The sequence below is a fragment of the Mya arenaria genome, chromosome 3, assembly GCF_026914265.1.
Source record: "Mya arenaria isolate MELC-2E11 chromosome 3, ASM2691426v1".
NCBI classification, from domain to species: domain Eukaryota; kingdom Metazoa; phylum Mollusca; class Bivalvia; order Myida; family Myidae; genus Mya; species Mya arenaria.
In genome coordinates, this window is record NC_069124.1 from 22,115,979 (window position 1) to 22,138,786 (window position 22,808).

At 34.6% G+C, this 22,808-nt stretch overlaps 2 protein-coding genes across 2 annotated transcripts; both read left to right on the top strand.

The window, feature by feature from the left end:
- The first annotated feature begins 5,088 nt into the window (after positions 1–5,088).
- On the top strand, positions 5,089–11,289 carry LOC128225839 (platelet endothelial aggregation receptor 1-like). Its single transcript, XM_052935736.1, has 11 exons — positions 5,089–5,160; positions 5,527–5,590; positions 6,201–6,434; positions 6,627–6,851; positions 7,734–7,871; positions 8,072–8,209; positions 8,367–8,504; positions 9,481–9,618; positions 10,195–10,332; positions 10,625–10,820; positions 11,256–11,289. Exons 1-11 carry the CDS (start codon positions 5,146–5,148, stop codon positions 11,287–11,289), a joined length of 1,458 nt encoding a protein of 485 aa, XP_052791696.1. The 5' UTR covers positions 5,089–5,145.
- Positions 11,290–17,813: 6,524 nt separating this feature from the next.
- On the top strand, positions 17,814–19,226 carry LOC128225840 (serine/arginine repetitive matrix protein 5-like). The gene has a single exon (XM_052935737.1). It carries the CDS (start codon positions 17,814–17,816, stop codon positions 19,224–19,226), a length of 1,413 nt encoding a protein of 470 aa, XP_052791697.1.
- The last annotated feature ends 3,582 nt before the right edge of the window (positions 19,227–22,808 follow it).

Genomic DNA, 22,808 nt, shown 5'->3' on the forward strand with positions numbered 1-22,808 from the left:
GAAACTCTTGTTCGAAATGAAACAGTTATCATCAAATACATCATACATTATATTCAAAAATCAGTAATTCATAAAAACACAAATAATAAAATAAAATTTCATTACAATTGATAGTATGGAGAAGGACATGCCTTACAAAATATGTTCTACAATACGACCTTGATAATATTGTATTTTTGCTTTGAAGTTTAATAATATGCAATGCTAGTTTATGCAATTGATGTTAATTTCTGACATTGAGAAGTTGAATAAATTTAAACATACTACTAGGCCTTCAAATATCATAAGAGAGAATGTACTCTCCCCTTAAGTCAATTATATATTGCATACAACATAAAATGATATTCATCCTCTTACTTATTCTAATTGCAAAGTTAACATATTATATCTCGTCTCGCTACACCAGAATATCTACCTCTCTGAATGTTTGATTTTAAAGGTAACCGTATTCGATATTTCGACTTGCATTCTTATTTGCGATACGCTCAAATAACATTGGCAGTTACATGTGTAATTTGACGTTTTAAGAGTTTTAATGACTATTAAACGACCTTGTCTTTCAAACTTTAACCAGGCTAGTCCTAATATTGAACACAATAGTTAAGAATTAAAATTTTAAATTTAAACCTTTTTAAGGTATTTTGTATCAATCCTTTTTTCTCATTTTAGCATACGCTTTTAAACTGCAACTGTTTCCGAAAATATATAACAGCACATTTTAGGTAGAGTTATACTTTAATTTGATTAACTCTGTACTTTAAGAATATTTTAAACAAATTTCCTTTAAATTGATGTTGGTTGTTTTGCACTGATAAACACAGAAAATACTTTTCTCAACCCTAAAATCTACAAAAAAGCAATTATTGAGTGTTCGTGTAATGCAATCTGCTTAACACTTTGCGGATCAAGCAATTAAAAGATTTCATTTGGTCAATTTTTCTTTCAACAGTTTAATGCAATACAGCTTACATTATCAGTTAAGTTTTATCTTAATGCTATGGTTTGCTGAAAAAGGTACCTTGCCTTATTTCAAACGTTACATTTTGGCATTACAAAAAAGAATAATGTTCAAAGGGTTATAAAATTATTTTCTTATTCAATTATGATAAAATATATTCATGCCACCCACCTTTAATATTTCGAATAATAATAAAATGTAGCAATTTCTTTACACATTAACACTTATATGATCATCTTAATATGACAGCAAATCTCGAATGCACGTACTTTTAACCGATCACAAGTTTGCTTATACATATGTATATGCAACAATGATGTAACTTGTCGTATGCTGAAGGAAAAATCAACGTGTTTGACATAGTTAAACTTCATAACATTTTGATAAACATGAAACTAAATGACGCCATTTTTAAAATAAACATATCAATATCTGAACGAAACATAAATATAATTAAGAAACACGTAATTGAAACAGCCTTGTTATAATATACATAAATGTAACTCACAAAGCCTTGAATAAATCATGTGAAGGAAAATATATTGACAACAAAATGTTATGACCACTAAACGCAACAGAGAAAGAGAAACCAGAAACAAACTTTGAACAACAACTTTAAATCTAATCCAAGATTCTAGAGAGTTCTACTATTTGTGAAACTTGTATTAAGACTTGTTAAGTTCCCTAAACTTAAGACCTAAAATATCATGGAATTATTCTTAATTCTAAAACTTTAATATGTAGAGAAATCATTGACCATTCTTAACCTAAACAAATTTCTAAAACTACCAAGTCATTGAACAGCTTGAAGTATTCTTAAACATTGATGTACTGAGATTTATAACATATACAAGCAACGTGTTATTGAATGAAGCCCTGCTGTAATAAAAGTGTACGTAGCTGGAAAAAGCTTTGATGTATTAAAATAGAGAGCAAACACGTAACTGAACGAAGCCTTGATATAATGGAGAGAAAAACTCGTAACTAAATAAGCCTTGATATAATACAGAGAAAACCACGTAACTGGACGAAGCCTTGATATAATGGAGAGAAAAACACGTAACTGAACAAAGCCTTGATATAATGGAGAGAAAAACACGTAACTGAACGAAGCCTTGATACAAAAGAGTGAAAAACACGTAACTGAACGAAGCCTTGATACAAAAGAGAGAAAAACACGTTACTGAACGAAGCCTTGATATAATGGAGAGAAAAACATGTAACTGAACGAACTTGACATAGAACACATACAAAGCCTTGTCATAATAGATACACATGCTGCTGAACGAATACTTGTCAAAAAAGTCATAACAGGCGCACCTGAGCCTGAACAAAACCTTGCTAATTCAAGTACACAAAATACAGAATAAAGCTGACATAGATGATACAACTAGCATACATATAACTGTACGAAGTATTGTCATAATCGGGACGCATGCTGATTAACGAAGCCTTCCTAAAATAGAGACGCCTGTTACGGAACGAAGCCATGTCATAATAGACACACATGCAACTGAACGAAGCTATGTCATAGTTACTGAACGAAGCCTGATCATAATAGAGACACATTTTACTGAACAAGCCTTTTCATAATAGGGACGCATGTAACTGTTCGAAGCTATTTAATATTAGGGACATATGTGACTGAACGAAGCCTTGTCATAATAAAGACGCCTGTTACGAAACGAAGCCTTGTCATAATAGATACGCATGCAACTGAACGAAGCCATGTCATAATAGGGACACATGTTACTGAACGAAGCCTTGTCATAAAAGAGATACATGTAACTGTACGAAGCCATATCATAATAGGGACGTTTGTAACTGTACGAAGCCATGTCATATAAGGGACGTATGTGACTGAACGAAGCCTTATTATAACAGACACGCATGTGACGGAACGACGCATTGTTCTAATAGACACGCATGCTACTGAACAAAGCTATGTCGTCATAGAGATATATTCTGCCAAACGAAGCTTTTCTATCATAAACACGCATGTTACTGAACGAAGCCTTGTCATTATATACACGCATGGTACTGAACAAAGCCATGTCCTTATAAGGAAGCATTCTACTGAGCGTAGTCTTGTTATAATAGAGACGCATGCTGCTGAACGAAACCTTGTAGTTTTAGAAACGCATGTTACAGAACGAAGCCTTGTCATATTAGAAACGCATGTTACAGAACGAAGCCTTGTCATAATAGACTCGCATGTTACAGAACGAAGCCTTGTCCTAATAGAAACCTATGCTACTGAACGAAGCCTTGTCCTATTAGACACGCATGTTACGATGCATTGTTTTAATAGACACGCATGCTACTGAACGAAGCCATGTCCTAATAGAGACGCATGCTACTGAACGAAGCCTTGTTATAATAGAGACGCATGTTACTGAACGAAGCCTTGATATTATAGACACGCATGTTACTGAACGAAGCCATGTTGTAAAAGAGATATATTCTGCCGAACGAAGCTTTCTATAATAAACAAGCATGTTACTGAACGAAGCCTTGTCATAATAGACACGCATGTTACTGAACGAAGTCTTGTCATAATAGACATGCAAATTACTGAACGAATCCTTGTTATAATAGACTCGTATGTTACAAAACGAAGCCTTGTCATAAAAGACTCGCATATTAAAGAACGAAACATTGTTATAAAAGATTCGCATGTAACTGAACGAAGCCTTGTCATAATAGACTCGCATGTTATTGAACGTAGCCTTGTTACAATAGACTCGCATGATACTGAACGAAGCCTTGTCATAATAGACTCGCATGTTACTGAACGATGCCTTGTAATAATAAACACGCATGCTACTGAACGAAGCCTTGTCGTTTTAGAAACGCATGTTACAGAACGAAGACTTGTCATATTAGAAACGCATGTTACAGAACGAAGCCTTGTCGTTTTAGAAACGCATGTTACAGAACGAAGCCTTGTCTTAATACTATTAAGACAAGGCTTCGTTCCGTAACATGCGTTAAGTTAATAGACATGCATGTAGCGATATCTTGTTTTAATAGACACGCATGCTACTGAACGAAGCCTTGTCATAATAGACACGCATGCTACTTTACGAAGCCATGTTCTTATAGGGACGCCTGCTACTGAACGAAGCCTTGTTATTATAGACACGCATGCTACTGACCGAAGCCATGTCGTCATAGAGACATATGCTGCCGAACGAAGCCTTTCTATAATATATACGCATGTTACGGAACGAAGTCATGTTGTATCAGATATATATGCAACTGAAAGAAGCCTTGTTTAAATTCCTTTAGATTGATCTCAACAAAGACATGTTTGAATATACAAAACTGTCACTTAACGAAGCCTTGTTATAATAAACATACATACAACTTAACTAAGCCTTGTTATTATACTTGCAAAAGAAAAGTTATTTCATAAACATATTTAAAAGTCTTATATTTGCCACGGATCTCCAATGGATACTGATTTAACGTATTAAGCTGTGATATTATGCACCGTCTCCGTGGCCTAGTGGTTAAGCGTCCGCCTACGGAGCGGGAGGTCGTGGGTTCGATCCCTGGCCGCGTCATACCAACAGACGTTAAAAATTGGTTCAAGTAGCTCCCTTGCCTGGCGCTCGACATTTAAAGGGTAGTGCTTGGAAAAGTGGTGTTATCAGTACTGATTTAACCCAGGAAAGTTGTACCCCGTGTATCGGTGCTTTACACCGAGCACGTAAAAGAACCAAGGGGTCTCTTCGAAAAAGAGCTAGGGTATTGCACCCGGACTTCCTTGTATCCCACCACTGTCTCTTCAGCGTCCTGTACCTTCAGCAAAAAACAAAGGACCCCGTTGGAAATAAGTGCTTGCACTTTCACGGCTTATCCTTGACCGCAAAGTCTAAAGAAATATATACATTGCTGCGAAGGTAACACGTAAAGTACTAAACATTATTAAGTCGATTTGTATTTGTTATCATTCATTTTCCAAGTCGCACACACTTTCATGCACAACCAACTCGATTTCTTGTATCATCGCTATCAATTACGCAGGTTGCCCTATAGATATCACACACCAATGGAGAACATTTGAACTAATATCCACTATCAAAAATAGATACTATCAAACATTGTACTAAAATATCCGTTATATATACCAGAGCATCCATTTAATTGCATCGTAAAGATACTGGATACAGTTTTACAAAATGAAAGCAGAACATGTAAGTACATGGAGGATATATGTTTATTTCAGTGTAAGATCGTATTTTCTTTCACGAGTGTCATAGAAAAACATATTTTCACGAGTGGCGAATTTTATTATTTTTGAAATAAGTAGATAAAACATTAAGCTACCCATTCAGAAACTAAAACTTATTATACACAATAATAAAGTTTCAAATAAAAAGACAAATCATTTTATCATTGAATATCGTATTAATGGCGGTTTAAAAAAATCGAAATCAAGGTCACTTATGTTGAGCTATTCAGTGCATGTTCTTAAAAGTAATTTATAAAGAAAGGATAAAGTTCATCCAATCTTTTATCTATAAGAATTGAATGGATAGGATTGTTGTTGCTTTTTCCAGTTTTCACTCCGGGACGTTTTTTTCATTTGCGCTTGCCTTCTGTGGATAATAACCGTTTCATCGGGTAAGAATAATATTTTTCAAATAATGTCATAACTGTAAAAAGCCAAGATTAATATTTATTTGATGCAAAACAACATTCAATAAATTTCTGCTCTGCCATTTTATAATGAACAAAATATCAATTTTTACTGTCAGGTATGACAAAATGCGCTCATTTTTAGTTGTATATAAACTGCAAATCTCAGTTGGGTAATAACATAAACCCTCTATGAGAAACTATTTATATATACATTATAACTTACATAAATGTGTCAATAGTTTGTATATTAAAAGTCGATCGGTTCTTATATCACTGTATTTGAAAACAATCCAGTTTTATGACGTCAGCGGTCCATATCAAATTTGGCTGGTCTTAACCTTGCCAAGAATATTATATGGACCACTAAAGACATATAACACATCACTTCGGGCTTTATGGCATTATAACAACCGTCAGTCCTGACGCCTCGGTATAGGTACACTTTCGGGGGCTGACTGGCCGGTCCTTATAATGTGATATGACCATCAGTTGTGTGTATCTTTTCCTTAAATATAACCATGTCGTTAAAATACTTTACCCACGATATCAAGTATACAATAATATCATGTTAACAGCCTTATGACTATCTTAGGTAAAGACATAATCGCCAAAAACGACACGATAGCTGTTTACCAATCAAGTACGTACGACAAGTGTTATGCTTCCAATGTTGTTAACAATATGACACTTCATACTTTGGTCGTTCCGGACTCAACACTTTGCCTAACATGTAGCGCAACAGGCGGGAACGAATCACCCTGGCTGCAGATTGACTTTGGCAGAAAAACGATGATGCGAAACTTACGTATTTTTGGACGTGATTATGGTATGTACTTCATTTTTTAATGTTATATTTGTCGAAAGTATTGATACCAATAAATAGCTGTACACATGACCTTATATGCTTAATAAATAAAAAAAGTATTAAAACTGATAACCTTTTTTTACTACTTAATGATGTTAGTTCTAAACATGTGGACAAAATTGCATGCCTATAGTGGTATTTCGTTAATTACAGATACACCCGGACAGAGTAGCAATCTTCTTGTGTCAATCAGCAACACATCCCACTTTCTTAACCAAAACTTCTCTACGTGGGAAGATTTTGGATGGATAAATGCCTCCGATCCATACAGAGGGATCATGTGGGACCTTGGAGTAAACCGTGTTTTACAGTACCTCGTTTTCAGACGACCTTGGCCATCGGTTATGGCAATATGTGAGGTGGCAGTGTTTAATACCGGTAAAATATGTTTAGCAAATCTCTAATAACTTTAACACAGCTGTTTGTATTAAACGTTGTGTTTGTTTCAAGTCCTTCCGAGTCTAATACCTAAATTAAATAATTGCAGTATTTAATCATATGAATGTCCGTATTTCAAGATATGTTTTTCTAATCCCGTAGTGAACATGTAAAAACCTTCTACTGCATTGTATGTATGAATTCCTCTAATTGAAATCCCGTATACAATTGTTTTTGTTATTTCAAAAAATGCTTTACATGTATTAAACAAAAGAATGACTAAGTAAATCAGTTGATATGTGGACTTATTTCACCGCGCTAAGATACAACGCACTCGACTTTTGGTCTCGAAAGATATCGAATCTACGCAAACAACTCGAAGTGATATTAACCGATTCACATTCTATTCCATATGCGTTTTTGCTTTATCCAATTGTATATATTCAAAATCATTGTATGTAAGTTTATAGCCATATTCTTAAACAGAACAATATTTATTAATGTTACACACAATTTCGAGTTTGGGCGACAAATATCGGTTTTAATTTCGAGTGAGTTCTTTACAAATGTTTATTGACCATGGCAAGGCGGTCGCCCTAACATTTATCAATAACGACAGTTTCATGCTTTTGCAATGCTTTGTAGCGTTTTGTCTCGTGTTTGCTTTTCGGGGACTTGGAACTTCACCTTGAAGCAGGATATTTTTTAAATGTTAAAGAACTTGGATTGTCCCCGTAGATTGAAAATACTTATTTAAATAATAGTTTGCCATCCTTATAATTGGCATCCATCTATATCAAGGAATATTTCCTGCTGCAATAAGAACATAGAACACTCTGAGGGTTTCAACTTGAAATGATAAGGGGTTATGTATTTATTTAGATTGTGAGAAAGGTTCCTTCGGGGATAAGTGCGAAAGCATGTGTCATTGCAAGGATGAACAACCGTGTGACAGCGTTACTGGGAAGTGTTCTACACCTGGATGCTATGCTGGATGGAAAGAGGACTCGTGCAGTACACGTAAAAAAATAAGATATCTGACGATCTCCTTAACTGTTATCACCCTCATGCTCTTTTTGCCATGTATTATTTTGTGACATGATGGTAGATGAATACACTTGTAAACTATGTAACTAGCTTTGAAAATATCAAACATGTAAATTATTTAAAATCAATCTTCTTGAATTGGTACCAACTGAATATAGAATGCTTCACAACAGAATGCTCTGGTGACGAATTCGGGGTAGACTGTTCTTCGACATGCCATTGCTATGACAACGGAGTATGTGACTCGATCAATGGCACGTGTATTTGTGGAGAGTGTGCCCTCGGATGGCAAGGAAATACATGCGACATAGGTACCTTTAATCTCTTTTTATCTTAAATAATCATTTTTTATTTCTTTATTCTAAACATTTTGATATTTTTTTTTTCTTTTGGTTTAGTCACAACGTGCAGAAAAAATATTGACAGATTTTTTTTATTATTTTTGTTTTGTTTTCTTTGATCCACTAGAATGCACATCACCACATTTTGGACAAAATTGTGGCCAAACATGTCATTGCTACACTTCTGGACCGTGCGAACCCATCAATGGACTTTGTACGCATGGAATGTGTGCGCCGGGCTGGTTGGCAGATAGCTGTGATAAAGGTAATTTCAATGTTTACATTCATAATCAGTTTTGATTATGCACGATAAAATGATATTGAAGATTATTATATTTTCTTTTGTTACTGTTATTGTGTGACTTTATATAGGATTGATACCACTAAATTACCTACATTTCCTACAGCTTACTGACCGATTGGCAGCCTAAAGAACACTGATTTCTAGTGTTTCACGACCCCAAACACCATTTATGGAAAATAAATCCTAATGTAATAAACATTAAACAACGCTAGAATTTTTCTTTCATATAACAATAAGATTGGTTGACCATAATCACACGGTCGAAATAAAAACAAACAAAATGACTTAATAGTAATCTATAGCTATCATAATTCAGCTTTATGTCTTTTTCATTACTTAAATCGACGTTGTCTGGTTAATCATGTGTTTGCACTAAGGTATTTGCTTAGAACACCAAAGATGGTGTATGTATTTGGCAGCGCTAGAGAAATTGCAATACGCTTATATAAGTTCCACTAGTGCATCCAGCTAAATTATCCCTAGAAACAAACATTGCGGTTGGGGTATATGTGTTTGCGGAGTCATCTAACGATTTCCATGTGATTTTGTTTTTTATTATCGCTGTGACAAATGTATCGACGCTAACTTAATTTCACTCAATTATGTGTCACGTAGATGAAATGTTGCTGATACGCCCTCCTCAAGACACATTTGAAACTTGTATCGTAAATTCCTCACATTCGAGTATCTTTATAACACAAAACTCACAATGAAGTCATCGCGTCCACGTACAAGTAACGTTTAACGACCTCTCCATTTTTGCAACGAGCATAACATTTAAGATATATTTTATTTGGTTAAAACCGCTGTAATATTCGTAATTTTAGTATCGATGAACTTTACGTGTATTAAGGATTGTTGAAGATAAAGATAGATACAGCTAGTAATTCACGTACATTTTAGTCTATTATAAGTCTGCGATTGCTCCAAATTTCAGAATGTGACTATGGTAGATTTGGGCAAAACTGTAGTAATTCATGCCATTGCTACGACAGCGCATCTTGCAATCCCACCGATGGCATATGTTCCAATAACTTATGTGAAACAGGATGGCAGGGAGACAGTTGTAGTGAAGGTTGTGCTCTTACATTTCTGATAATGTGTTTTAACTAGATAATGTATGTTGTTGTGATAAAATAAGGATGATTTAAATCAACGGCATGTTTATATATTCTATGTTTCATTAAATGCATTCACCTTTGACTGATAATGTTTATCGTGATTATCCATACTACTGAAATGAAGAGAATGTGTTTTCACATAATGCAAAATGTCGAAGGGGGACGGTCTGCAGACACAGAAAATGCGTATGTATGTACAAACATAAGTGCAGACGCAACCTTATGATTCCAACTAACTCCAACATATGATGTCTATACCCCACGCCTGGAACACGTTTTCTTTCTTAATATGGTCGGGAATCGTCCGGGCTTCAACAATCCTTTGAAAAAGAGTAGTCCTAAATATTCTATAACACTCCATTGGTCGAGATAAATAACTGGTAAAGGTACTGTTCACGTGTGCGTATTGAGTACACAGACCTTTCATTCGTATTAGTTGATATCAGTTGTATCATAGTCGGCTTTCATCTTCCAAACGTTAACAAAATAGTAACAATCGTTTGTCAATGTGTATATTATTCGTTGTTTAGTATGTGGGTTTGGACACTTTGGCCGAAACTGTAGTCAGATATGCCACTGCTATGACAATGCGTCCTGCGATCCATTTAGCGGTCTGTGTCCGAATTCAAAGTGTTCTAACGGCTGGCAAGGACCAAGTTGCAATATAGGTATCTTTTGGCTATACATATGACATATAGACGTCAATATCCTTCTAAATGATCTACTATATACAAAGTCATTTATTTATCTTCTTTAACAGTAGATTTTATTTAAGTAATTATGTTTGAATATTTTCATTTTATTGGCATTACTATTACGAAAGCAATATACTATGTAATTCCTTACATAAATCAAGCAGAATTTACACTAGCAAATTATTAGGTATAACAAACGTTCATGTAATGTTTAATGCAAATGTGATGATTCGCGATCAAACGTGTTCATTCGGTTCTGTTGTAGAAGCGGGCACATCAAATGCCTCAACGATTCTTACAACAAAAACTCCTATAACAGAAGTCACGACCGTGCAAATTGTATATGAAGAACTTAAGAAATATAAAAGTCGATACATAGTATCTGTCTCTACAGCTGGCGTCTTGGCATTTGTTGTTGTTGTTGGTCTAATAGTGGTCTGTTTAAAGTCTGGCGGACAGAGGTAACGACTGGTTGATATTTCCACCAAAAAGTATTCCTATTTTTCATCTAAATCATGTACTAAAACAAATGACGATTTAGTTCGTTTTCATAAATGTTGTAACTAATTTTCACATTTCACGAATTATTTGTTTAATTTATTTATAAATGTAAATTTGTGTGACGGACGTCGTTTGCGAAAATGATTCCTGCATAAGTAAAGTGGCATGTGTACTTATGAACAAGTCATCATTATATATTTAATCATTTCTAATTTTTATATGAAAAGCCAATTCATATTTTAAACATTTTTTAAAGTGTTATATTATTATCCAGTCATTGGTATAAAAACAGATTATTATAAAAATATTAATGTCCCACATGACTCATTTTCGCAGACGATGTCACAAATATATTTTGATATATCTAGATGTAAACATTCTTAATTGTTTTTCAGTTTCAGTTCGTGCTGTTGGCTTTTTCAAGGTTAGTAAATATTCCTGTGTGATAAGGCTTTATTATTTAGGACAATAAATGTCGTGTAATTACACTTTAAAGGAATCTGACCCACAAGTATGTTGATGCCTGATGGCCCCAAAATGATTTTGTATCATTTGAAAGAGTTTTGTTTGAAATAGACGAAAATGTAAAAAAGAGTTTTTATGAAAAAATGGCCTTTAAACAATGCGAGAACCCCGTTATTTCGATATCCTAATGACGATTTTCTCTGGCCATATTTGTTTCATCTTGTTATATACAAATAATTCCGGTTAACATATCGATCTTTTAATATTTATTTCTCTAAATTGGAGTGATATTTCAGTCACTGTGGTCGAATTTCACACATTCTTTTCATTATTTTTAACATGTGTGTTAAATCGTAGGCAAATTGCACGCTTTCGGTGACATCCCGGTGTTATTTGCGTTTTTTCCTTCTCTTTTATAAAACATGATAGTGAATCAAAGCATTGATATACAATGTCAGACCTTTTATGCTAAATTTCATCTTTTTTTGCTGCATTGTTTTACTCTTACACGAGATTGCGTAGCTTCACCTCTTACGTTGTTACGTTAAACCAAATGTTGTTTTATAAGAAACTTTGTTTTATAATGTTGTTGAATGTCCAGTACACTAATGAAAGTTTCGTCCTATATAAGGTGTTAGGGGTCGTGAAACACTAGAAATCAGTGTTATTTGGCTTGAATTATTATATCATTATTACTATGGCTTGCAAATCGATAAATTCACTAAAGAATTTTTTTTGACCACCGAAGAATCCATTAAGTGTTCTTGACTATAACTATTAAAAGAATATTACAAACATAAATTTTGCATGCCATACAGATATAAATGTAATGTTTTAACGTTTCAGGGTATAGAAGATCGTCTTAAAAAGTGAAAGAGATGTTCAATGATATTATCAATGTTAGGAATGCTTTCAAGCACTCAGAACTCAGAAGTTTCAACAACGCTGACATTTATCTCGGAAATAAATTCAACAATATTTGTATCCATTCAACAGTTTATTATTTGGAAAATATATGGCCTGGCAGTCGACAACAGATTTCAATGTTAAATAATGATCAAACTGCAAAGTCAATTAATTATTATATAAATCAAATGTCAATCAATATTGCAATCATTGTTTCTAAATACAATCATAGTCCTTCATTGTCTTCAGTTTCAGAGAGTAAGATTTTAAAGTTTTTATCAAATTTAAGTGCAAATAAAGCCACTGCACTAGATAGTATTCCGGCACACTTTGTTAGAGATGGAGCATCTGTTACTGCATGTACATTCGCTCATATTGTCAACTTGTCTTTGATTCAAGACCAGGTTCATGATGATCTAAAAATCGCTAAAGTTATCCCCCTCTATAAAAGGCGATAAAACCAGTGTTGGTAATTACCGCCCGGTTTCTACTTTAAGTATTTTATCAAAAGTCTTTGAAAGGGTAGGACATGAACAAGTAGAATCTTATTTTAAAGAAAATTATTGTTAATCAATTCAAATCAGGTTTTAGAACTGGGTTCTCGACTGACCATGTTTGATCCACTTAACTGATTTTATAAGATTGGAAATGGACAAGGGTAATTTGATAAGCATGGTCCTCTTAGATCTCTAGAAGGCATTCGATACTTTTGACCATCCTGCTCATGAAACTTCAAGCATCACGTCTAGGTGATGACATACTGAGATGTTTTAAATCCTACCTTTCATGTAGACAGCAGCTTGTAGATGTCTCTAGTGTTCTGTCTGCAACTGCCCCTATAACATGTGGTGTCCCGCAAAGGTCCACACTTAGGCCACTTTTATTTTTAATCTATGTCAATGATAGATATGTCTGCAGTGGTTAAAAACAAGCGTTTGCTGTATGCAGATGACTTTGGCATACTTGTATTGGTTAGAATAAGTCTGATATTGAGAAAGGTTTAACCGATGATTTAAATAGTGTGAGTCAATGGCTAGTAGATAATAAGTTGTCATTACATTTAGAAAGACTGAGTCAATTTTGTTCGGATCCAAGTGTAGGTTTAATCTTACTCTAACCTCAATGTTACTTGTAATGGTACAGTTATATAATCCACCTCTTCTGTCAAATACCTTGGATCAGAATCTGTCTTTTAATGAACTGGCACATTCAGTTATTAAGAAGACTAACTCCAATCTAATGTTCTCTTGTACAGTAAACAGGATTATTTGACTCGACATACAAAGTAACTACTTGTTATGTCCCTCATTCAATGTCATCATGAGTATGCTTGTTCCATATGGTATCATGGTCATCCACAGGTCTTAAAAAGTATACTGCAAACTTCACAAAATAAGATTATTTGATTTGTACTCAATCTTGACTGTAGATCTTACATCGGAACACGTCAAATTCAGTCTCGTAACTGGTAAGCAGTGGATAAGAGAGTTGATCAAATTATTCTGTGCCATGTTTTTTAAGCAAAAAATGGTTTGGTTCCATTTATATGGGAGAAGACTTTACATCTCAAGACAAAATTCACTCTTATTGTACAAAAAGGTGCCTACGCTGTTCCAAAGGTTTAAGGTTTTTGATTAAAGTCATTCTGTTGCTTATGTAGTAGTCTTTGAAACAAATTGCCTACAAGTATCACCCAAATTGTATATTTTTAGCAAATTTTAAGGTTGCTGTTAAGCATCACATGCTTATTAATTTAGTATTGTGATATGTTCATTTTTAAATATTGTGTGTAGGTGATTTTTAAAAAAAAAAAAATATTTTACAAGTAAATCGATGGAGGATTTAAAAATTGTTGGGTGTTTTAGGCATTTCCACAAGCGCATAATTGAATAAAATTTCATTATGTAACTCTTATACAGTGTGTGTATACCTCGTGATAAATTGCGTCAAAAATGCTCGGAAGGCAATATTTTGCTTCTAATAAATACTTTAAACAAAGATAACTTCACTATTTCTTCACCATTTTAAATGAAACATAGCGCAGTCTACGCCGCTTACAAAGCCCCAACTTCGGTCTTTACCAGAGTTTGACTGAGAGTTTAGCTTCTTCAAACACTTCGACAAACTTTTTCATAATACGGCCGACTGACGGAAGACAGTCAAAACATTATTTTGGAAACAGGTTTGTCGAAGTGTTGAAGATGAAACTAATCACTTTATCAATCTTCGGTAATAAAACGAAGGCGGGGCAATTTAAGCGGCATAAACAGCCCTTAAATTTAAGTGAAATATTGCCTTCAGACGTAGCATATATGAAGTAATTTATCACGTGGTATACACACACTGTTTTAATAATTAATATATAATATTTAATTTTAATAAATGCGAATAATTAAATTGTGATATACTTGTGATAAAATACGAACAATATACTTACTGTGATACGTATTTAAAGCAATTTGATTATATACATGTGTAGTCTCAATTATGCTTTATGTTAATTTAAAATGCCTCTCTATGTCATGCCACCGACATTAAGGACCTCAATGGAAATAATGGTTTTCTGTGACCTTTTTTTGAGCTATCCTTGGTGCTGGTGTGCAAGCCTTGAGTCAGTCATATTTGCATGTATGTAATATTTTTTATATTTACTGTACATGTTGTTTTGATTGTCCATGTTATACACTTATTGCCGAAATAAATATATCTATCTATGATCACTAATTTAATATTGAAACAAAAATGATATATTGAATAAATCGAACAAACAATAATTAATTGTAATCCAACAAGTCCAAGACCTTAAGTGCCAATAACTGCACAAACGACAAAGAAATATACTTATATCTGTTGGTGATTCCAAACAGTATGTATAAGGTATTCAGTGCATAGACAGTGCATAGACAATTATATCATATTGTTTGTAATGATTATCACTTAAGAATCGTTCTAATATGAACTTCATATTTTCGTGGATTAATTGTCAAAATAATTCCGCCAATATCGCAAAGTAATCTTGAATGAGTTAGTTCTTTTGTTTACACAGACTAGAAAATTGTTCTATGCTATATCCGGGATAAAAACATGGCGACGAAGTCCATAGCATCAAACGTCAGTCGCCTGCCTGACGGGTTGTGGTGGGGACTTCACACGCACAAGGGAACTGGTTAAACCAGATATGCTTGGAATGGGTGCCGTTGATTATAAGGTTTCATGAAAACATGACGTATGACGTCACAAAACAAACGTCATCGTAGCAAAACTCCAACGATATTACTAAAAATGCTAATACGAGTTACGTCCCTGTTAAAGAAATCATACTAATTTATTCCTTCTATAAACGGCATTAGAGTCTATAGCCGATAATGCTCAGAGAAGTGTGCAAATGTTTTCATTATGCTATTCGGATCACTCAATAATAAAGTCATTAGTGACAAAGTTTTTTGAAGACAACAATTGCTCTTCTTTACTTCCACTTCTCATAATTATTGTTAATAACTTTTTGTTCGTTTTATCTCCAAATGCGTTTATTATGTTTCAATTAAATATGACAATTATGTGACTCATCATGCTATTCATTTCTTTATTGTTTTCAATGAAGAGTACATAGGATATTTTCATACTATTTTGAGACATGTTGTACATTTGTTATTCACTTAAACTTTGAATCACATACAATATTTGTATATAAATCATATCGTATCGTACCGTATCGTATCGTTTTGTATTGTTTTGTACATTATTGCATTGTATTGTTTTGTATTGTTTTGTATTGTATTGTATTGTATTGTATTGTATTGTATTGTATTGTATTGTATTGTATTGTATTGTATTGTATTGTATTGTATTGTATTGTATTGTATTGTATTGTATCGTATCGTATCGTATCGTATCGTATCGTATCGTATTGTATTGTATTGTATTGTATTGTATTGTATTGTATTGTATTGTATTGTATTGTATTGTATTGTATTGTATTGTATTGTATTGTATATTTGATTACTAGTCATGCATAGCGTATCACATGCTATTAAACTATAATAATCATGTTTTGACGTTTTCAATATCATTCACTCATTGTGATATATTTGTTCATATCATGTCTATACTCATGTTAACTCCTGTGGACGCTTCATCAATGTTGTACAAGCAGCCCTTATTAATTTTGATAATATTATGATAAATAATTCGAGCATTTTTAATTACAAGTTCTTAAAAACAATTTTGATATCAAATTGCTTCTGCGTGTACTTACTGGGAGTAGACTGACATAAGTATGGTTGATTCGCTGTGGGACTCCTTTTATATACTATTGCTTCCGCTGACACAAGTTAATTTGATCACAAGTCATCACACCGATTTTTAGATAAGTATAAAAAAAGTGTTCAAGTGTATTGCATTGTACTTCACCTAAACAAGTTTATAAATTATAACATGATAAAGAATTAAGTGTTTATGTTTGTATTGTCGAATTTATTGTAAACCATTATTGTAAATCATTTATTCAAAATGCTCACATTTAATTTACTCTAGAGCGAAAATAAAACATATATACATATATAAATGTACTGGGTTTTTTTAACGTTTTAGGGTATTACTCATCTTATAAAAAGGTTAAAGAGCTGTTTATCAAAATAAGTTGCACTTTAATACCGCCAGAAACAGGGTTTCTGTTGACTTTATAACAGAACTGAAAAGATAGTTAGACTATACAACAGTACATTGTCTAACTGTATGTATTTATAAATATGTCACATCATACATCGGTTCTCCCAAGTGGTTTCAGCACTTAATCTTTTTCTACACCCTATTATTTATGTTCCAAAATCATTTTTATCAAGCTTTAGTTTACAGAGCCAATTGTCGTGATGATTGCCATAATGCATAATCAACCTGGATGCAACAATTTGGATAATAAAAATTATTAATTGTGTTGGAAGTACATGTGCGTTGTCAGAAAACTGTATTTTATTGAAGTAATTTCTAGTGCAGAAATTGGACAGACGAGTGTAAATGTATCTCATTATCATTAAAATAAAACAATTAAATCCACCATTCTTAAAGCTGCACTCTCACAGATATACCATTTTTACAACATTTTTTTTTATATTTTGACTTTGAAAGAGCAAAATTTTGCTTAAATATCTGCACACTAATGATAAAAGATTGCTTACAAAAGATCAGATCGCAGATTTGCATATTTCCGTTCGAAAAATCTAATGTTTCATTGCTTAATCCATTACTAACGGTTTATGAAAAATGCATAAAACGTTATTTAGAACTTATATATAAAAATCTGCGATCTTTTTTTTTGTCAGCAGTCTTATATAACTGGTTTCCATGCATTTGCGCTAAAATCAGCTCGTTCAAAGACAAACAATAAAAAAGTTGTCAAAACGTTCAATCTGTGAGAGTGCGGCTTTAATATCAATGGGACAGACATATGTATAGAATGTTAGTCGACAATCTGTACTAGGTGAAGCCGGCTATCAATTCTGTAAGAATTGCGTGAAAAAAAATAAAACCGATGGGATTTAACCCGTCCTAGAATGCTCAACCTCATATTTCGATGGTGCGAAAAAATGCAATGCAGATTTAAAAATAAACCCTGTTTAGAGACACAATGCAAGGGCCGAAACCACAATGTTCTAGGGACACAATGCAAGGGCCGAAACCACAATGTTCTAGGGACACAGTGCAATGGCCGAAACCACAATGTTCTAGGGACACAATGCAAGGGCCGAAACCACAATGTTCTAGGGACACAATGCAAGGGCCGAAAACACAATGGTCTAGAGACACAATGCAAGGGCCGAAACCACAATGTTCTTGAGACACAGTGCAAGGGCCGATATCACAATGTTCTAGAAACACAATGCAAGGGCCGAAACCACAATTTTCTAAGGACACAGTGCAAGGGCCGAAACCACAATGTTCTAGAGATACAATGCAAGGGCCGAAACCACAATGTTCTAGGGACACAATGCAAGGGCCGAAACCACAATGTTCTAGAGACACAATGCAAGGGCCGAAACCACAATGTTCTAGGGACACAATGCAAGGGCCGAAACCACAATGTTCTTGAGACACAATGCAATGGCCGAAACCACAATGTTCTAGAGAAACAATTCAAGGGCCGAAACCACAATGTTCTAGGGACACAGTGCAAGGGCCGAAACCACAATGTTCTAGGGACACAATGCAAGGGCCGAAACCACAATGTTCTAGGGACACAATGCAAGGGCCGAAAACACAATGGTCTAGAGACACAATGCAAGGGCCGAAACCACAATGTTCTTGAGACACAGTGCAAGGGCCGAAATCACAATGTTCTAGAAACACAATGCAAGGGCCGAAACCACAATGTTCTAAGGACACAGTGCAAGGGCCGAAACCACAATGTTCTAGAGATACAATGCAAGGGCCGAAACCACAATGTTCTAGGGACACAATGCAAGGGCCGAAACCACAATGTTCTAGAGACACAATGCAAGGGCCGAAACCACAATGTTCTAGGGACACAATGCAAGGGCCGAAACCACAATGTTCTTGAGACACAATGCAATGGCCGAAACCACAATGTTCTAGAGAAACAATTCAAGGGCCGAAACCACAATGTTCTAGGGACACAATGCAAGGGCCGAAACCACAATGTTCTAGGGACACAATGCAAGGGCCGAAAACACAATGTTCTAGGGACACAGTGCAAGGGTCGAAAACACAATGTTCTAGAGACACAATGCAAGGGCCGAAACCACAATGTTCTTGAGACACAATGCAAGGGCCGAAACCACAATGTTCTAGAAACACAATGCAAGGGCCGAAACCACAATGTTCTAAAGACACAGTGCAAGGGCCGAAACCACAATGTTCTAAAGACACAGTGCAACGGCCGAAACCACAATGTTCTAGAGACACAATGCAATGGCCGAAACCACAATGTTCTAGGGACACAATGCAAGGGCCGAAACCACAATGTTCTAGAGACACAATGAAAGGGCCGAAACCACAATGTTCTTGTGACACAATACAAGGGCCGAAACCACAACGTTCTAGAGACACACTGCAAGGGCCGAAACCACAATGTTCTAGAGACACAATGCAATGGCCGAAACCACAATGTTCTAGGGACACAATGCAAGGGCCTAAACCACAATGTTCTAGGGACACAATGCAAGGGCCGAAACCACAATGTTCTAGAGACGCAATGCAAGGGCCGAAACCACAGTGTTCTAGAGACACACACTTATTAAAACCGCATAAACAATTACAAACACCACAGATAGTCCACGCGTCAAATTAACACTACAGATTCATTATGGGATTACCGCCTTAAAACGGTCAGTATGAGTTAATGGCCAGAACAGAAGAACGGAAGACAGAACAACCACCTTAATACGAATGAAAACAGCAGTCTATTAAAAAATTGAGATAACGCCTTGGAATGGTCACTGAAAGCTTTCCGGTTTCCAAGTAATGTTCATAAAACAAGAATAGAAAAATGTCTGTTCTGAAAATATCTGAAAATAAGAAAGAGTTTTTCCAGGAGGCAAATTTATACACATTGAATTCTATGGAAGGGATTATCCCCCAGTTAATGCATGCCGCTTTATGACATTTCTCTTTTTAAATTGCTAGTACATTCGTTTAAATCGTAAGTGCTTCCATGCAATTCCTTCGTTCGTGTTTGTAATGGACTACCGCATGTGTCTATGTGTACATCTTTAAGTTTCCTTCATTTTATTGCTTAGTGTCTACGTCTAAACGATAAATGACAAATGTCAGGTTTTTACTTTTATTTGACAATTGTGTACTAAGATACAAGAGTACAATTAAGCTTCTAATATTATCACTAATAATATTTATATAAAGTAATAAGATTATAAAAAGCTAACTTAATAATACATAAATCAAACATATCAGTATCCATTTGCCAATAAGCATATAGACGAATACATCTAAACGAACGGAACTAATCGAATGTTATTAAAAGGGAACCAGTAAATATTGGTATCCTGCGACAGCAGTATTAAATGGGAACGGAAACTAAATTCGGGTACCCTTTTAAACCACGGGAAAGTACTATCGCGACTTTTGCTACGGTAGCAGTCAATTGTTCTTCTCTGTATCCCAGATGATGTTAAAACACTTTTCTAAACAGAACTTCGCAAGGGTCACATTGCTTCAAAGCATCCCTCACTATAAGCTCTTGTAATCTGAGTCCTTTAGACCGTAATAGACATAAGGATGCTCTTGGCAAAGAATTGAGACCTCTGCTCTTAGTTCTTCTACAGAAATTTGACAGTAAGTCTGCCAAATTGTCAGATAATAACCATGCATTCTCCGTTCAACTGTCCTTTTGCTGACATTCAGAAGTCCTGCCATGTCCTTTTAAATTACCTTCAAACCAATATCTATCATAGTTTCAATAGTTTCACTAGGAATGTCATATTTTAGCCTCTCCTCAACGTAAGTCTCTGTAGCTGGATTTACCACCAAATCATCTTGCCTTTGATCCATTAAAACCCATAGTGCTTCCTCAACAAAGATCACACTGTCATCCAAGACAGCAAAACTTGACCGTTGTAACATAGTAGTCAAAACCTCTTGAATATCCGAATGTACGTTCATAGTCCTTTGGTTTTCTAAGCATTGTACTACATGCAATATTTTCTGACGACACAACTGCTTTATTTGTGTTATCTGTTCTTTTGCACTGAAACACGAGAGTAGAACAACATTGTTAATTACAATAAGTTTTCTTATTATCACTTAAATGTGCATGTGTGTTTTACAATGTATCTGAAAATAAGCATATCTGACATCTCTGATCAGTTTTGGGTTATCTAATATGACTGAATTGAAGGCATTGACGCTAAAATCAGCGGAATCTGGGACAGAAATATCAAATAAAATCATAACTGTCAATATGTGAGAGTGCAGCTTTAACTTGACTTTATTAACTTACTATCACGGTCATCAACCTAATTTGATTTTGCTGTTTTCTAATTGTTACTAATTACTTATTGTTACTGAACCCCTATGTGTATAACAACATATTGAGATGTCCAAAATATAATTAAGACTGGCATTAAATGCAAGCTCCATGTCAGAATATAATCGAGTTTTATACTCGAGAGGTGGTTTGGTTATTCAATTTAGAAATTCATAATCTTACCATGACATTGTTACTCTGTTATATATTGATCTTTAGTTGCTAGGGTTAAAAATTAAAAATGGTTTTTAAATGTGTCAGGCAATATCCTCGGGCGGATCCAGGATCTGACTTTAGAGGGGGCATAACTTATGGGCTTTTTTGACATGCAGGGTTGTTTGGGGGTACTCCCCAAGAACATTTTAACAATTTCTAGTCCGAAATGGTGCATTTTTGGCGCATTTTATTACTTTTTGTCTGCGATCTTGAAATTAAAAGTCAACTTGAACGATTTAGGTGGGGATTCACTAGTGGTGCTGATAACAGATTTCTAGTATACATGATTTGGCTGTCCTGCAGCCAGTGAAGGCAAAGACATTGAAAATGAGGGAATGAAACACATGCATAGATTTGTATACATGCCAGGCGTACATATTTTCTTGCGAATGATAGCACTATGCTCCTACTTGGATTTTGTTTGATGGCCTCCGAAATTCCAAAACATGCATGTTATCCATCAAAAATTGGTCAAAATCTCACCGCCTAGCAGACAACACATTTCAAATTCAGGCCGAATCGCAGATTAGAATTTATATATGTGTCTAACTCAGTACCGAATAAAACATCCAGGAAAACAATAATCAGCAGAAAATAGCATCTAGCAGTATTAAATTCATAGGGTCAGGTAATGTCATACATAACCTCTTCTAGATATAATTTTGACCGCTCATGCACGAAAACTGTTGACTGCTACTGTAACAAAAGTCGCGAGAGTGTTCTCCCGTGGATAAGAAGGGTACCAGCCTTTGGTTTCCATTCCAATTTAATGTTGCTGTCGCAGGATACCAATATTTACTGGTCCCCTTCTAATTCCATTCGTTAAGTTGCGTTTTTTTTAGGAAGCATTTGTCTGTCCTATAAGGTTATTGACAAATGCATACTGATATTGGTGCATATTAATTTAGCTTTCAATGGTCTTATTACAGTATATACATACTATTAGTTATTTAATATTTATAGTTGTAGTTTCGTACACAATTTAGTTATTAAGTTGTTTAAATGTAAGAACTTTACACATGTCATTTGTCGTTTAGACGTTAACACTGAGCAATAAAGTGAAAGCAACTTTAATATGTAAACATAGACAAATGCGTGTGTCAATAACAAATAGGCACGTAGCATTTGCACGTAGGAACCTGCCATTTAGACTAATGCACTTGCAATTTAAAATTAGAAATTTCATAAACAGCATGTTTCAACTGGCGGATAATTCCTTCCATAGAATTTTGGGTTAAATCTTCAAACAAAATAATTTAAATGATACATTATTCTGATCTAACCAAACAACTTCTACCTGTATTAGATATTGGCATTAAATGAAATATACATGTATTTTTGCTTTAATTTGTTGTATATTCGTACA

What these genes read in the sequence shown, in the direction of transcription:
- LOC128225839 (XM_052935736.1), top strand. An exon ending in AGGAAATACATGCGACATAG is followed by an intron (nt 8,210 to 8,366) that starts GTACCTTTAATC and finishes TTGATCCACTAG; the next exon opens with AATGCACATCACCACATTTT. An exon ending in GGCAGATAGCTGTGATAAAG is followed by an intron (nt 8,505 to 9,480) that starts GTAATTTCAATG and finishes TCCAAATTTCAG; the next exon opens with AATGTGACTATGGTAGATTT.
- LOC128225840 (XM_052935737.1), top strand. Translation starts at nt 17,814, where the DNA reads ATGCAATGCAGATTTAAAAATAAACCCTGTTTAGAGACACAATGCAAG.